The sequence below is a fragment of the Argopecten irradians genome, chromosome 1 (assembly GCF_041381155.1).
Source record: "Argopecten irradians isolate NY chromosome 1, Ai_NY, whole genome shotgun sequence".
NCBI lineage: Eukaryota > Metazoa > Mollusca > Bivalvia > Pectinida > Pectinidae > Argopecten > Argopecten irradians.
In genome coordinates this window covers 22,598,312-22,616,480 of record NC_091134.1, presented here as the reverse complement: position 1 = coordinate 22,616,480, position 18,169 = coordinate 22,598,312, and the positions used below count along the sequence as shown (strand labels likewise).

Below are 18,169 nucleotides of genomic sequence, written 5' to 3'. Positions count from 1 at the left end.
AATCAAATTTGTATTTGGGAAAGACTTAGAAAAATGAATTTAGAAAATTGAACAACTTATTGATTTTAGAAATGAAGAAAAATAACCATTTAATGCTGAAATCAGATTGGGACTAGTTTTTGTACTGTTGTAATGCGTTAAATATTTACCTGTGCGTAGGGACACACCAATGATGGTGTGAATAGGCTAGGTATTGTTTCAGTGTGTATAAGTTATGGAAATTGTCACAAAGTTTGAAATATATCGTTGTATGCAAATATGATTTCAGACATATATCAGTTTATATCAAATTACATTTTCCTTTTAAATATGTAAAACAGTATAGATTTTGGGCAGAGAGAGTGTTTCCTAATAAGTATTTTTTTTTATAGAATTTACAAGATGCATTTTTGTGAATCCAAACTGCTGGTATGACCATTGAATTACTTTCTTCTCCTAAAAAAATAAAAATAGAATAAATCATTAAATAAATAAATAAATAAATGAGAAGGAGAAAGAGAAGAAAGAAACTGTGTTCCTTCAAATACTTTTTATTTCAAAATAATACAAGCTGAAAAAGGAATTGTTTTTTCCCTAATTTAGTACTTGTATAAGAATTTGATCAATTACAACTTCTAGATTCTTCCTTAGTTTATGAATTGATTTAGATTAGTTTAATGATTTTCGGCACTCCAAGTTATGTTTCTGCTGAAGTTTTTATTTCACATATATAAATCAATGCACAAGGATTTACACACATTATTGAATGCCAGTCTATGGTATATGGTAAGATACTTGCACATATTATACATATCTGGTCAGTAAGTCCGATTACACAGTCCGGGTGTTGAGGTTTTAATGGCGGAGATCCAGAATTCCTTTTCAGTGAATGCCTGTAGCGAGGGTATAAAATCAGACATATTTCCGATAACCATCCGATCACCCAGGGAGACCTCTACCCCGAAGCTCCCTGATTTTCACTGCAACACTCGAAACTTGTCGTATAGAGTGGAATCAATAGCAGCGAGATAGATCACAATTTAACTTTCCCCATTGTACTGAATAATACCCTGATGTTGTTGGGCGGCGGAATAGTTTGATGGGTATCCTACAACAAATTGGCATATAACTAGCTTATAGGAGGGCTGTTGTATTAACAGAGAGGTAAATGGGGAGAAAAATGATGGGTGGCTTAAGGATTGGAAAGTTTGTATGGCAGGCTTAATGAACACAAAGAAAGTCCTATGGGTATCAGCTAGAGAGAGAAAAAGAATAAAATAAATCAAATTGCTCATAAAAATTCATGAAATTGGTTTTTTGTGTTTGCTGTTTCACTTTCACAACCCTACAGCTAATATTTGTCCGATTTACATATCTGTATCTGGCTGTTTGTATGGGTGAGTGAACATTTTTGATGAGTGGCGGAAGATTAGGGTAGGTTGCTATGGATACCATACGCTACCCTGGGGTATGTGTGTCTACAGTGTACCAGATGTTCTTAATGTCAGCCCCAGGCATTTTTACTTAAACGGAAAAAGATAAAAACAAGGCATTGTTTTAGGATTTTTTTATTATTATTCATTAAAATATTTAATGGCTATATTGATTTAGTTAATTATTAAAGCAAGAGACAAAATGTCCATTTTTTTTTTACCATGTCTGAACAAAATACTTATTTTTATAATGACGATGGTATGAATATAATTTTGAAACATTTTTGTCTGTAGAACAATTAAAGGGATTAACTGGGATTTTTTTTTCTTATTTATTTCGTTTATATTTTTTGAGAGAGAAAGAAATTTAGAATAAACCATGAAATGTCACTTTAAGGAGAATAGCTGTTACAGAATTATGATATAGTGAAATGTAGCATGTTGTGAGTATGCTGTTAATTAGTATATGAACTTTGAAATTAACCAGCAAGTGTAATGAAATGAAATCTGAAAAAGGAAATTTGGCATGAAAAAGTATATTTTTGAGTGTACATGTAATTTGACTTTGATTATGATGTTAACTACTAAATGGGAGTGTTTATTAGTGTGAATATTTCCCAATTTTATCCATGTACCCTGAGCAGCCAGCTAGAATCTGTTAAGTATTCATGTTGTACGTTATAATGTAGTCATATTCGGGACAAACATACATTGAAAATACTTTAAAAAGAACTTAAAACACATTTAGGTAATACATTATTGGAGTGATACCCTTAAGAGTATTGTTGACGTTGTGTAGATCGAATCTACCAGCGTCTCTAGGGGTGAAGCTATTTTAGACTGTATGGAAATTAGCATATTATCTCCCACAATCCTGCTATAAAATGGGGTACTTAAATGAGTCGGAACAAACAACCATGTCCCTGTAATCTTGCCAGAATAATAACTTTAGGCCTGATGAATAGCAAATTAAAGAATTGATAGATATGAACCAGGTATATACATGTCTGAGAAATGGTTTCATACAAGTTACCAGATTACCTCCCTTTGTAAAAGGTTGCCTCTGTAAAATACACCGTAGAAGGTATATTTAAGATGCTATATTGTACATGTAACATTGTTATGAAATAAGACATATAAAAATAGTGTAATTTATATGTTCATATCTTTTACATGTTTTTATTTAATATATTGCCTTCACTCAATGAAAGTGATGAATAATGGATGTTTGAGTAAAAGAAAATATGAGTTTGTAGGGGAGGTTTTTGGCAGATAAGGTGTAAAGGAGTTAGGATGAGGGGGTATTAACGGGATTAGGGGTTTGGGGTGGGTTGTTCTGGTAGATGAGGGAGCCTGTATGGTAGTATAGAATGCAGAATAAGAGCTGACTGGGGACACAAAATATGTGCATGGGTTAGGGGAGTGTGGAGACTGATTGCTGGGAGAGGGATATGACTTCAAAAGATCAGAGGGGAAACTGAGAATTGTTAGTAAAATCCATCAGCAATGGGTACTGAAGTATCAACATTTTTACTTGTGTTTGTATTTTTAAAGCTCCACTTTATTCATATACACCTGGTACTGGTACATAGTTTTGTTTTGAGCTGTATCCATCTTACTGAACAGCAGGTAGAAAACAGAAAACACCATGTTGATAAACCAGCTGTTAACTGTTATCCAACAAAGGAGTAGATAGGACAGATGTGAAAACCAAGGATGTAGTGTGATACTCAAGTTTGACAGTTTGTTTCTTATTTTTTAAGGATCTGATCACAAGAGTGCGACAGCTTGAAACCCATGTCAACCAACTCCGAAATGTTGTCCTGAAATCGCAGGGGGAGAGCAACACCAAACAGAGTCGGAAAAAAGGGCAGCGGGACTTTGACTTCAAAAAGTAAGAACTCTAAAAATTGAAAATAATATGGTCAATAATCGTTGTGTCTTCAGAGTTAAAAAAAAAACATAAAAGATGTGTGATGTTGTACCCTAAATTGTTAAAAAGGAAATGTCTTTGTTTATAATATGGAGAATGAAAAATAAAATTAAAGGCTGAGAAATACGAGATGTGACATGGTCCTAACAATTATGACAGTTTTAGACTTTATATATAATTGTAAATTAATGTGTTAAAATAGGTACAACACCCGTCATGTGGCCCTAAAGGTGCTATATCTCGGCTGGGACTACCATGGCTTCGCTGCTCAGGAGGACACCGAAAAAACTATAGAAACTGCTCTGTTTGAGGCGCTTCTCAAAACGAGGCTCATCGAAGCCAGGTATAGTCAGAATAAGAATTGCCACCAGTACTTCACTTACGTTCTTGTGGCCAGTCTAAGTTTGAATCTTTTGTTTCATGCTATTTATTGCTATTGTGTAAGTTACATATTGACTGCCTGTACCAAGTGTAAAGTGCCATTGATGACATATTCATTTACTTTAAAGAAATGAAATTAAAGGTAAAAAAGCAATACAAAAAGACAATCTAGGGTTTATATTTTGATTGTCATAACTTCAGTTTTGAGCATTACACCAATAATTGTGAGAAAATGATTAAAGATAAACAGATTAATTTTTACTGCTTGAAAATAATTTAGCCATCATTGGTTGCTCCTAGAATAAAACAGCTGTTCATGATGTACAGTCTGTGATACTATCCTTGTAGTGATAACAATGTGGTTTTATTAGCCATGTCAGAGATAGATGATTTCACCAAGAGTTTATTTGTTTTCCAGAGAAACTTCCAGTTATCACAGATGTGGACGAACGGATAAAGGTGTTAGTGCCTTCGGCCAGGTATGTAGTTTACCTGTATCCCGCCAGTTGTTACTGGTATATTGTTGTACAAGTTAACCTCATAAACTTCAACTCTTTTATCCAAAACTTTCTTTAAATTCCATTTATGAGAGTTCTTTAATTAAATACTATGAATACTTTAATTATAAAGCATTCATATTGTTTACCATTTTAGCTAAGTATGAAGGTATTGACATAGGGTTATGTTTGATTTTGACAGGTTATTTCCATTGATTTGCGGACCAATTTGTTAGAGGGACCAGGAGTGAAAGTGCGAGAAGATGGAACAGCCTATGAAAGGCCAGGTAAGTACTAAAGGGAGAAAAAATATGATAGCTTCTGTAGTAATGAAGGGTGAAAAGGTGTACTTCAAAGTATTAAGAGAGACAGAATATCTTTTGAATGCTTAAGTATGAAGAAAAATGAGACAGGCAAATAATAACAATAATAAAGAAAACAAAAAAACAACAACAACTGGTAAATAAAAAAAATAATCTCCGTCAGTTGACAGAGTCCTTTATAGGTATTGGTACCTGGTAATTTCATAAGTTGTATAAATTGACTTAACTCATCATGTGTAATTTTGGTTAACAGGTGAGAAGACAACTGAGATTCGTTATGTCCACATTCTTAACAAAGTTTTACCTCCTGAAATTAGAATTCTGGCATGGGCTCCAGTAAGCGACAACTTCAGTGCCAGGTATGCAAAAAATCAATTCAAATAGACCTCTGTATAATGCAGGGGACATAACTCTCAGATTTAGTAAGAAATGATTTTATGATAATGATTTATCTGATATTTGCCAAGAACTTTTAAATCAATTAAAGTAGACTAATGTTATAGTTCAGAGGACATAACCCACAGCAAAATTTGGAAAGAAAATGTTGACCAACTTAATATCTTATTTTTCCTGAACTCTAACTGTTATCTTGATTTGGAAATTTCAGATTTGACTGCAAGAAACGAACATACAAGTATTTTTTCCCAAAGGGCAACCTCAATATTGAAGTAAGTCATGAGTATATAAATAGGTAGATATATGTAGCAGAGTTTCTGTACTCAATTGTTTCTATATTCAGTTCTTTTCAAGAGTAATAAAGTGTTGTAATATTATCAATGATGTCTTTAAATCAATAATTAACAAAAATAAAGTTCCTCTTGCTGTAAAATGATAATGAATATGTGCCTATCATATTGTAGGCAATGTCGGAGGCTGCTGAGAAAATCACAGGTGAACATGATTTCCGTAATTTATGTAAGATGGATGTAGGTAATGGAGTTGTGAATTTCCGGCGTAAGATTGTCTCGGCTGACATCAAGAACTTGGATGAAAGGTAAACTTTCTGACATGCAACATCCTTGATAAAAATTGGATAATCTTGTATAATCTTAGAATTCTGATTTTCTTTTGTCAATTTTTCCGGAGAAATACTCTTTAATGCTAGTGATATTTGTTGATGTATGAAATATTTTTGAAAATAACATTATGCATCGGAATATTTGAAGGGAAGTTAGACACTTTGACAATAAAACAAAGCAATATCTGAAAAATATTCCAAATCTTTTTGTTTTTGTACCAGAAGAGCAATTAAAAAACTATGATGTAACAAATAGATATCTGATTTCTTAATCATTTGTGATTTTTATGTTTGACTCAATAAATGATCACCAGTTGAAAAGAAAGGAAGGAGATTGATTGATTTGTGTCTTCTTTTTCCTCGTAGGGAGAATGGTTATCAGATGTGTGAACTTACCATTGTCGGGTTAGCATTCCTGTGGCACCAGATTCGCTGTATTGTTGCTGTTTTATATTTGATTGGTCAAGGGAAAGAAAAGTCAGAGGTACGCTGGTTCTGATTGGTCAATCTAAAATGCATTGATTTAAATAATTGGCTTTGTTAAAGATTTTATTGGTCAGTTGATCAAAATTAATATTATTGGTGAAAAAATATGACCAAGGGGACATAACTCTGTATTTGTTTTAAGTTTATGTTAGTATAGTATAATGACCATGATGAAGGTTGTATGTTATGATATGATTGTGTTAATTTTTTCAGATCATTGATGAGTTACTAGACGTTGAGAAGACACCTAAGAAACCACAATATACCATGGCTTCAGGTAAGATATGTCAAGTTTTGTTTGAAAAGAAAATAAGAAAATTGAATGTTAAAAACATGTTTAAAAGTTTGTTATGTCAAAAGAAGTATTTGAACAGAGGTTACAGATGTTCTGTTTTGTAATAGGAATAACTGTAAACATATTGTTTTACAGAACTGCCACTTGTGCTGTTTGACTGTGAGTTCTCCGACGACGTAGAGTGGATATATGAAGCAGGTAACCATTGCTTGTTAACATACAACAATATCTTACTATCTCAGGACACAACACTAAGTTATAACAGTATTCAGGTCAAACTTTAACTGTTAACTGGCAAATGTAACAATCTTTCTGTTTTCAAAGATTCTCTTTATAATTTTTACTTTTTATATCATTCACAATTAGAATTCCCTTTATTTCAGATTGGCATGAAGAAAACATTCGCCACTTACAGCAGATCTGGGCTCATCACACAGTGAGGTGAGTACATCAAACTGTGGATCACCATAGCACTAGATACCGGTGTCTGTAAGCTGTACCTCATGATTTCATGTTGAGATCTTCTGTCCAACTTTCCTCTATCTGAGAATTTTTTTTATACATTCTTGAGAAATGTACTGGTCTGTGCAATTGTGGTAATGCTTTGGTTGAAATAAAACAAAAATTTGTCCCCAGACTATTTTGTGGGGTATTACCTCCGACTAACATTCTCTGTGACCTACTTCGGTGAGCCCAGAAGACAAATTTTAACTCTAACTCTTAGACTGGAATGATTTATAATAAAAACTGGGTATGTAAGTTGAAAGTTCAGTCTAAAACCAGTAAAGCTAGATACAGCCTGTATTCTGCATTATATGAAATCTAAAAGCCACTACTATATAACAAAAACAAAAAACATGAATTCCTGAAAATATGATATTTAATTTTAGCTACTTCATATTTTTGCCATTGAAGAACGGGTTTAAATTAAAACAGTGTATTATGTCAACGATTAGGGTTCTCTTTCTGGTAGCTGTTGGCGTTACATGTATTTCGTTTAGTAGCGCGTGTATTGATGTATTGTAGCAGATACAGGATTGACATTATAATTATAGCGTATAATGTAACAATATGGGTAATTATATATTTCTTTTATTGATTGCTTGGTTTATACAGGAAAGAAAACATTTATGCAAGTCTTAGTTGTTGTCAGACTAATATTCACCAGTTAATTTTCGCTAAGCAATGCTCAGGCGAAAATAGCCAAAGTTAGACACTGCATGGCGAAAATAACCTGTTAAATGTTACAACAGTATTAAAATGTAGGTGAGAAGGTCCATTGTATGTTACAATGAAAATGTGATGTTTAAAATGTTGCAGGTCGACGATGATCCGCCGCATGTTAGAGGAAATGGACTGTGCTAAGGTAGAGACAGGTAAATATCACAAGCTTCACATTTTCCTGTGTATTACTATAGAACAGCAAATTCATATCTATTGTAGTATTAGAAAATCGTCTTTGAAGCCAAAGAATGAGCAAAATTTCTGTCATTAGTATAATAAGAAGTTATTACACACATTTCGGTTTTGACATCATGTTTGTATATATCATTTTGATCTAAAGTATTATTTCAGATATAGATATGATATTTTTGGTTTGTAGATTGTGATATTGCCCCGTGGAGAGATCTGAGCTCCCCTATATACAATCAGACTGACTGGATCATTCCTGGAAATAAAAGCAAGGTTCACAAGCGGCTTCTGGAGCGCCAAACATGTGGTAAACATTTTACATAATAAATAAGGACATTGATAGGAACACAATGCTATGTGTGTGTGATTTTGATGCCATTAATATTGTGTTGAGGAAGGTGACAGTATACCTTATTATTTCAAGTCTAATTGTATCAATAAAATACATAATACAGTAAAACATGTTACTTTATATAATGAATCTGCGGTGTCCATTATAATTATAATTTGTTTTACATATATCCATACTTAAGAGAAAACAATTGTCAGAGAATCCAAATCACCCATGATTTATAAATAAAAATGTTTGTTCTAAATGTATTTTACCATACATGAATGGCCTCTTTGTGTTTTACAGTTATCTGCCCTTTTGGTTAGCTATTGATTGTGACATAAACTTTTTGTGAGTGAAACTTGCTTCATTTTCTCTGAAAAATATGTTACAAATGAACAATCTCTCCCAGAGTTCATTGCAGTCCCCACATTCACCTCTGTCAACAGCTCACAGACTGACCGTCTGTTGACCTCAGGTCACAGAATATTACGTCGTGACAATTGTTTGATACATTGCTCCCCTTTATGTATGACATCACAGTGATTGTTTTTGAAACAGCGGACATCGTATGCAAATCATGACTATTTACTTACAAGTAAACCCAGTATAATCCATACTTGCTTGGTTAAATATTGAATGATCAAATTAATATGTGTCAAAACTGACAGTCGTTTACAGGGAAATGATACCAAAGGAAACTTACAACACGCATTGAAGAATTTCATATGCGTCCGAAACATGTTTTTCAATAATCTTGAAATTTGCATGGGCTATTTACAGAGGTGAAATGTGGGGACCGCAATGTACTCTGGGAGAGATTGACACATGAAAACAAATGATGTCACAATCGCAACCTAATTGCAAGGGCAGATAACTGTGATATACAAAGACAGATGGGGTTCAGTGATTGATGATTGAGATTTCCTTTGTTTACAGAAAGCCTAGAACAGCGTATAGAGTACTATGCAAAGAAGAGGAAGCTTGATACACCTCCATCTACAGATGTGACACCAGGGTCAGAGCCGGTGTCAGCCCCGGGGTCAGGGTCAGTCTCCCCTGCCCCAGAGGAACAACCTAGTTAGGATTAAGACATGACAAAAAACTGACAAATCAAACAGGGCCAAGAGATGTGTGAAGATTTGGAGAAAACTCAAAATAGTGAATGAAATGTTCAGTACTGAGTGTTATATTTGGTGTATAGTCAACTGGCATTTATGGCTGGTTGTTACGACATAGCAGGTTAACATATCATGTTATGCCTACAAAACAAATATGTTGAGTAACTCACAATTCTATTTTTTGACTTGTAGTTCACCTGTCTAGTGTCAATAAGTTAGATACTTGTCTAAGTCTCAAAGAGTGCATTATACTGTTAAGAGATACCATTCTCCAGTTTTCATGACACGATCAGATGTCAGCGCCGACCTCCTACAGACAGGAGATAGGAATAGCTAGCTTGTATTCATGATAAAGGGCATTGAATCTGAATGTTTCAGTTGTGCAATAATGATCTGTTTAAGATACTAGGATCTTATGTCGCAAACTTACCTGTTATATAAATTAAAAAGTTGTATCAGGAACTTAAAAAAGATTAATTCTCATTAATTTGTGAGAGAAAAAACCCAGCGTTTTTTTTTCTCCATAGATTGAAATTGATATTGGTTCATAATAAAAATGACTGTATAGGAGAAGATTGAATTAGGACCGATTAAAACTAATGCATGTGTGTACAGAATTTCAACATACAGTTTCTCTATCTACACTGGTATGGTCAGAGGTTTAATGTCAGTAAAACTTGTACAGAACTTCCATTTAGATTTTATTTGTCAGACATTTTATGCTGTTTTAGATTTTGTTTTTATTCATAGCTTTAATAAGAAAATTTGGTCATGAAGGTATAAATGACCGATAATAATAAAGTTTTAGTGCTTGTAAATATTGATTTTGCCTCCCTCAGTGCCAAGATATAAGGGCAAAATATTGTTACTGGTATATGATTCTTATACGAGTAAACTATTGTGAAATGTTGTAGTATGTTAGATATGGTGCAGTCATTTGTTATTTCTTTTGTTGAACAGATTTTTTTTTACTATTAATAAACAGTTTTTGTTCGAAATAATGTTCTTTCATAATGATCACACTATAAATACATATGTGGAAATGAGTTGCATATTTGGCATCCCAGTGTATATAAAAATCATGGACCCTAAGGGAGATAATTGTTTAATTGGAATGTATGCTGGAAATATTTACATGTAAACTTTGTTAATTCACTTAAAACAACTGTTCAGCCATTCTTTACCTTTGTTGATCTTTTATAAAATGCATATATGATAAGAAATAAGTTGATAACCTTCAACATTTATAACACTGCCCCAATATTACATTTAGCTACTAGCTACCCACCGCAGCCCTGTTCTCAGCATCCAATGTGTTCATCTGTTAAAGTCACTTGACATCTGCATAATTGTTAGAATCTGTTCAATTGTTCATTAAACAATCCTTTTCATTAATTTGAATTAATTTTACCCTCAGTATAACACTTAATAAAAACACTAGACTTGAAATTTTTTGTAAATTGCAATATTCTCTGCATGCTAAACTATTACCAGAAGTTAACTTTTAATAAAATAATACCAATTAATCATTTTTTAAATATGTACATAAGATTGATTTTGTTTCAATATCTCAATATCAAACATGACAACTTACAAATAAAACTAATAAGAATACAACAAATTAAGAACCATACTAATATCGAAGTTTTTTTTATCTTCTGTATATAGATATTTAGTTTCTTGGGTTTAAGGAAAATTGTATCTGGTATAGATTGTCAAGGTTTTATTAAGATGTTGGAACATGGAAATTAACGGTGCTTATTTATATTTGTTCCTATTAATGAGGAAGGAACCTTTATATTAAAAGTAGAATTAGTTAGAAAACCGAAAAGTAGAATTAGTTAGAAAACCGAAGAAAAAATTCTCATTTCTAATTAGTGGAATTAATTTTCCCGTTATTTAAGTTAAAGATTCTCAACATGTACCGACCTACAGGGTAAAATCTGAGATTTTCTCGTCTATGATGTATACATACTCAAGTTATATTCTGATGTTAGGGGTATGGTGTTATATAATTGTTAAATATTTATTTATGTTTTCAATAGATTATTCTCGTAGAGTATGATAGCTATATTGTGTAGAATCTAGTCTATCTGATTTGATCTGAAATTTTTAAAAATTATGTTCTTTTAGAAGTCGCTTTGTCTCTTAAAACATGTTTGATAATTTGATGATATCAAATATTATACCCTCACTTGATCTGTTTCGTGGAATTAAATCAAAGAAGTTAATTACAACTGATAACATGTAGCTTAATCAGTAATCTCATTAAAATTAACATTATTTAAGCTTTACAACAATGTGTATTGTTGCTTTAATGAAAAAATTGTTAATGATATAATCAAAATCTATATTCACTTTGTTATAATTTCCATCTTGGTGCTGGATGAAAGAAGAAAAGAAAAAATATCCTAAAGTAAACATATATACAAGTTGCTTGTATGAATTTTACAAACTCTCACCATTAAAACTGAAATTTTATTGACATAGTTTGTTCTTTAAATATATTGATGACAGATACTAAATCATTAGAAGTATTGTTTTTCAGATTTAAAAACATTTTGTAATTCTTCAGGAACATTTTGGATCAAAAATGACATTCACTATTATTTGAATTATTATAGGCGCACAGATGTTCCACTTAACTTTTAGATTCACAGATGAATACCTCGAACTGCAAGAGCTTCCAAATGTTAGAATTTTTATACACAGTTTGTCAAAATAGAGATCTGTTATTTTAGATAAATGTGATAGTTGTTTAGTTGTCCATAGGGTGTATGTAGACATTGTAAATGACTTGTACAGAATATTTAAACTAGATCAGCAGGATTCAATGAGGCTTGAACCCATATAAGTTCCATATTAACATAATTATTTATTTTATAGGTCAATTTCATAATTTTGACATTAAGTTTTATGCATTGGTTAATTTCATCAGGTAGATATTAAAAAAACCTAGAAATACTTATTTGAAAATACTGGTATTTATAGGAGAAATTGGATTATTGATTTGGCTTTGTTCATTAAATGTTAAATTCAGACTTTCTGTATATTTCCTTAAATTTATACATAATGTTACTCGATAGGTTTTCTCTTTGCAAACATTTCCATCATGAAAACTGCATAACCTATTACAATTCCATCTTTGCATAGTACAGAATTATCTAGACTTGAGTTGATATTGAAAATTGTGTACTGTATAAAGTGATATTTTATTTTCATAAAAAAAAATAATGAAAATTTACACTCGCAAACACATTCAGTAAAAATATATTCCGTCTTTGCATATTACAGAGGTAGTTCCCTTGAGGGTAGGTATCCATCATGATGTCATTATTTTGTGGACGCAATTCACGTCGTTTTCTTTAGAAATGACAAATATTACGCTCGCAAACACATGACATCACAAACAGGGTCTACTCTGAAGTCCAATATACTAATACAGAATACCTGACTTCAAGAGGAGATCACTCTGTAATATGTAAATACATACAAGCTGTTTTTTCATTATCATTATTTAGGTCATAAGGTACTTTAGTTTATGTTAGATGATTGAGATATATCATGTCATATTTTTGTTCTATTTGAATTTTGAATTTGCCAAAGTTCTGAGTCTAGTCAATGGCGAGTGTATGTGATTGAAGATAAAAACAAATGTTATTATTAATAGATTATTTCTGTGTAATCAGACTTTTTAAGATTATTAAAGGAAGTAAAGCTAGACAGTTTTCTCTAAAAATAGAATAATTACCTTTTTTTGAGACTAGAATTTTGTTGATGAAACATTTAATGTGTAATGTTATTTCATTTGCTTAAAAGAATAACACTATTTTTCTCTTGGCCAAAAATTATGAGAGAAATTGTATTTTTTAATGAGTGTCCTTCCATTTTGGAAATTAATAAGCTTTAATGATTGAATTATAGTTCGTAGTTTTAAATTTGTTTCAACATTCCATTGGAGTTTGTGGAAGATAAATATTTTTTCTTCTCATAATTAGGATTGAAGGGAGATAATCCAGTCATTTTTCAGTTGAACTTTCCCAAAGCAATAGAACTTGAAATCTAGAAATGAATTATTCTCATTCTCTTTTAAATTTGATGGACTTGTATGAAAATGTGTTTTGTGAAAAACTAAGTTTCTACCACAGAAATGTGTTCTGAATTCATTATTTCACTGCAATGTAAATATACTGTTTAGTAAAGAATAGTGCTCGATGTACAATGTATATATTTGGTTTCATGAATTTTGTCTGATATTTATTTTTTGTCAGTTGTAAAAATGTAGACATCCCACTAAAAAATTTGGTAGTGTGGCATTTTTGGTGAATAGATTTCATTTGTTAAAAGTCCAATAGGTTTTTGACACAGCATTGGTATTTTATTTTGATAAACTGGTGCAAATGTTTGATAGCTTTATTATCGATATTGAAGTTCACGCTGTTATGAAGCACTAGGCAGTGTAAGGAGTTTTTTATGTTTAAGAATTAACATGTAGGATTTTACATAATGTTAATGTTACAGTTGTTAATGATGAAATACTCATACATACTCATCAAAATACAGAAAATCATGGTGCCGATTTAATGATATTTGACTTTTTTAACTACCAATAAAAGCATTATTTAGAATGACATCCTTGGCTAGTTCCATTTGCGTTTTACATATGTACTGAAAATGTAGAAAATAAAAGGACCCTATTATGTTGTGTATATCATAATGAGTTATCTGCTCCTGGGAGAAGGTATAGATGGTTACGTCATAGATTTGTATAAAGGAGTTTGAAGAAAACAGCATAATGTCGGAGCCAAGTTTCATTGATTTTCCTTCACCGACTGAAATTCTTTATTTTAATTTTTTCCTTCGGATAGCTTTTCAGAAGTTAGGAAATGTTCCAAGTGCTTTACATCTTTACTTAAATTCAGTAATGCTTTCCTATGGAAAGTTAACACTTAATAAAGAATTTCATATAGTAGAGGAACACAGAACTGGGTCTGAGTGAATGAGAGATAAGGTAAGGGAAGAAATATTATGAATATATATCTGATTGGATATACCGACATGTATATGAGGGTAAGAATAACTTAGAATTGATTTGGGAGGTGTTGGGTGGAGTGAAGGGAGTGTTGGGGAGAGTCCACAAGCAGGGTCAGTATTTGAAGTTTTAGAGTCATTATCTCATGTGCTTCCATAAACCTATTGTTTTGTTTCGTACTGACCAGAACATGGACAGCCTGCCTACTTTAATGTTTAGGAGGGTGTTCTCAATTGGTATTTGCCAGTGCAGCCAACTAAATCTGTATTTAAATATTATATAAAATATTGTCTGATGTGCCATTTGAAATTAACATATTTTATATCTGTATGTAATATTATGATTTTTAAGGTCTGATTACCAAAACATGATTGAAGTAATTCACAAATGTTACTGGTTGTATGTGTTGGTATGGGATTAGAGACATATGTTGAGGAAAAAAAATAGATTTCAAATGTGAATTTTGTTTCAGAATTCCTTGGACTTCACACATCGTTTATTGCTCTTATCACCATTAATGGAATATTATTGACTGATGACAAACTCAGCCATTGTCTCCCTTTGTGGAGGATATGGGGTCTTTGATGATGTTTTGGTACCAGACCTAACTCCTGTATATTTTGGTGTATGTATCATTTTGGTCATTAAATTGTTATTTGTTTGGTTATCTCATTGTTACTGTCTCCTGTTGTTTAGTCAGTCTTGTGGTCAGTCTGATCGGAATGGATGTCAAAGGTCAAAGGTCGTCAAACCAAGACCAGCAACTCTCAGTACTTCCTGAATCTGGGTAATGACTAAGTTTCCTGGTTTATACTGATGCATGCTACATGTATGTAATCCACCCATGTTTGTATAACATGATAGTTTAAATAACTTGTAGAGTCTGTGGTGGTCGAGTGGTTTGTATGCCTTGACATTTTACCACCAGCCCAAACATCTGATAATAGACTCAGGCGCTATGTATTGACTGAGATTTGTAGGGTTTTTTCTGGCAACAACGTCTATCCGTCTCACAAAAACTTGAATTAAATGAATCACAGGTCTATTGAAAAAAAGAATTTTGTGGATACCAATCTGATTGTAAACTTACTCTCTGTTGTGTCAAGACATAAGAGAGAGTAGTATATGGAACGGCATTGAGATTCAGATTTAACTTTGATCAGATCAGATAGATATTTGACATACGAGGTACAGCAGATATGAAATACATATACATGTCGATGTAGAAAAACTTTGACTTTTGTTTGCAAAATCCTTCACTTGCGTAACATATAAAATTCACATAAAAGTGATTTAATTACACATGCCTTTTATATCTCTATTTTATCCTATTTCATCCCACCTCATTTTCATTAGCCATATCCCTTTCATCCCCTTAAGACAGATTTAGATTCTTCTATTTCAAAGACTAGTTTTGGAGAGAATGGGTTAATTAAATCAATTCAAAAAATATTTCAAATGTTATTTTCGTAAGTCAAAGTACTGAAGGTTTTTGTTAAAAGTAGAAAAAACGAACTCTGTTTACGCTGCATGACTCCTTAACAAAATGGAGAATCATCATGTTTCAGTTATTTTTATGCTCCCTATCATTACTTAGATGAAGCCAAGAGTTGCTGGTTAAGGTTGGAAATGACTATATTATTTTGTTAAAACTTGTGTAAGTTGGTCAAAGTTGTTGTGGAATGTATGTAGAGATTTTATATTTCATATTCCATCTTATATTACTGTGTAATAATCAATATTCAATGTTTATTCATTGTGTGTAATTGGAGAAATATGTATTCAGTGTAATAAAAGTTTAAGGACTTTCCATTATTTTTTTTGTCGGAAAGGTCAAAGTTCAATCTGGTTTTAATGTTGCACAGTGTTGCCGTTATGTCACAGAGTGTTAATATAGCATTTAAAATTGTGCCAAGGTCAAATTTATTGTGTCAAGGTCACACTTTCATAGCCAAAATTGTTAAGTGTTGTGGCCACAATATCAAGGTTAGGATTTAGATTCTCTCATAGTAGTGTTGATAAATCTAAGGCTGTACTTCATTTTCATTTGGAAAACAAAAGTAGGTCTGTTAGTCTGGTTAATGCTGAAAAAGTACCAAAGTGAGGCTGAACTACGGGGTCAAAGAGAACTTAAAGCATTGATTTTATGCCTGACATATTGGCATATATTTTCAGGAGAAATTTCTAGTCTAACATCTAGTCAAATAAATAGTGCAAATGCATTCATATTCTATTATCTAGAAGTCTGCATGTCCATTCTCTGTCTGAATGTTAAAAGTTATCAAATTATCCATGCCACCAAAATCTGGTTTGTAATTTTGTCTCTCGCCATCAAAATTTCTTAATATTGAAGATATCATTACAAAACCTGTAGTTAACTTGCATCACCTAAACTAATGTGTTGTGCATTGCTTTTATCTCACTGTAGCACTGACCTCAAAGATAGAAATACAACAGAGGCATTCTTTATACATACTAAAAATCTGCAAAAGTGAAAATTTCTTCAAATTGGTTATCATTTTTCTTGAGAATTGAGGAAAAAGTCAATATGCATTGTACTTATTTCATTTCTTTTTAAACATAAAAATAGATATTGATTAATGTTTCATGATTATGTGGAAGTAAAGAAGATTTCTGATGTTTATAAAACATTTCCAGTATTAACAATTTGGATAGGTATCATGCGACGTTGTTTATGATATATGGTGTTATTGTCTGTGTGTATGTATCTGTTCATCATTGGGGACGTAGTTATATTTACCATTTAATGGTACGAAATCATATATTCTGTTTGACAGGGTCTGGGCACAAGATGTCACCCTGTAGCCCATATGATATATTTACACACTATAAACATATGAACTGGGTGATGAAAACTTGTGACAGATCCCTGTGTTCTTCAATTATCTGGTCAAGATAACTTGTAAGTGGCTTTATTGTAATGCTACACACAAGTTTATGATACTTTGTAAGTAATTGACCTCCATTTGATTGTCAACGTTTCACAGATGTGTCACAATATTTTGAAGCATGATATCTTATGTTTTTGTTGAATAACATCATATAAAACTGAAAAAATTAGCTTTTAACATAATTTGGTTCTTTAAATTTGTTTTTTGTGCTTCAACTACATGTTTGCACAATCTTTGCAAAACATGTCTTAGATTTGTATAGATAAAAGATATTTCAGAATTTATCATTCACAAAATTTCCCCTGAGAAATCAGGATTAGAAAAAAAAGAAAATTATGGTTTTGGTGTGCTTGGAAAGAATTTGAGAAATTGCTAAGATTATGTGATAGACAAAAGTAGTAAAAATAATTTTGATCTGAGCCCAGTTTCATTGGGTAAAGAAAATTCCTTAACATTCTTCATAGGAGAGTAAAATAAGAAAGATCCGTTTACATCAGATTTTTCCTTAAAATCTCTAATGTTTTCCTTTGGGCAATTCTTAGTTTAGGAATTTTTATAAATCAAGGAATTTTCTCAAATTATGGAACATCTTGAAACTTGTCATGAAGTTTCATTTAACGATTAATTAATGGTGATATATGAGTGATAATTGATTAAAACTGTTGTATGTATATGTCCCTGTATGTATGTGACTGTCATTGTATGTAGTCATTGTCTTGCCAACGGGTATCCTGGGTTTACTATAATAAAAACACATCAACTATATCAGGTTTTCTGTGTTGTCGTTTGAAAACAACAAAGTTGCCATGATTTATTAGCGCAACAGTCATTCCTTATCAAGTTTGATCGGGACTTTGATTGTACCTTATTTGACTGAGTTATGGCCCTTAGGTTTACAAAAAATGCCATTTTCACTGGTTTCCATTCAATAACTCTTGCAAATATTACCAGCTTTTCTCGAAACTTGGTAACATGTTTAAATGTCTCAAGGGTTTGGACAAGCTCAATAAGTATT

General features: G+C 32.0%; 1 protein-coding gene across 4 annotated transcripts in view; it reads left to right on the top strand.

Annotated features, from left to right (window-relative positions):
• The window catches only part of LOC138321143 (uncharacterized), a 39,182-nt gene extending 21,263 nt beyond the window's left edge, over positions 1-17,919 (top strand). For all 4 annotated transcript variants that reach the window (XM_069264603.1, XM_069264612.1, XM_069264594.1 and 1 more), the window contains 14 exons: positions 3,176-3,306; positions 3,548-3,688; positions 4,145-4,205; positions 4,426-4,510; positions 4,800-4,905; positions 5,154-5,214; positions 5,407-5,540; positions 5,931-6,048; positions 6,264-6,327; positions 6,481-6,543; positions 6,729-6,786; positions 7,666-7,721; positions 7,949-8,065; positions 9,029-17,919. In XM_069264603.1, the coding sequence (XP_069120704.1) occupies positions 3,176-3,306; positions 3,548-3,688; positions 4,145-4,205; positions 4,426-4,510; positions 4,800-4,905; positions 5,154-5,214; positions 5,407-5,540; positions 5,931-6,048; positions 6,264-6,327; positions 6,481-6,543; positions 6,729-6,786; positions 7,666-7,721; positions 7,949-8,065; positions 9,029-9,174 (1,341 nt within the window). In that variant the 3' untranslated portion in view covers positions 9,175-17,919. The remainder of the gene's footprint in view (positions 1-3,175; positions 3,307-3,547; positions 3,689-4,144; positions 4,206-4,425; positions 4,511-4,799; positions 4,906-5,153; positions 5,215-5,406; positions 5,541-5,930; positions 6,049-6,263; positions 6,328-6,480; positions 6,544-6,728; positions 6,787-7,665; positions 7,722-7,948; positions 8,066-9,028) is intronic.
• Positions 17,920-18,169: the final 250 nt, after the last annotated feature.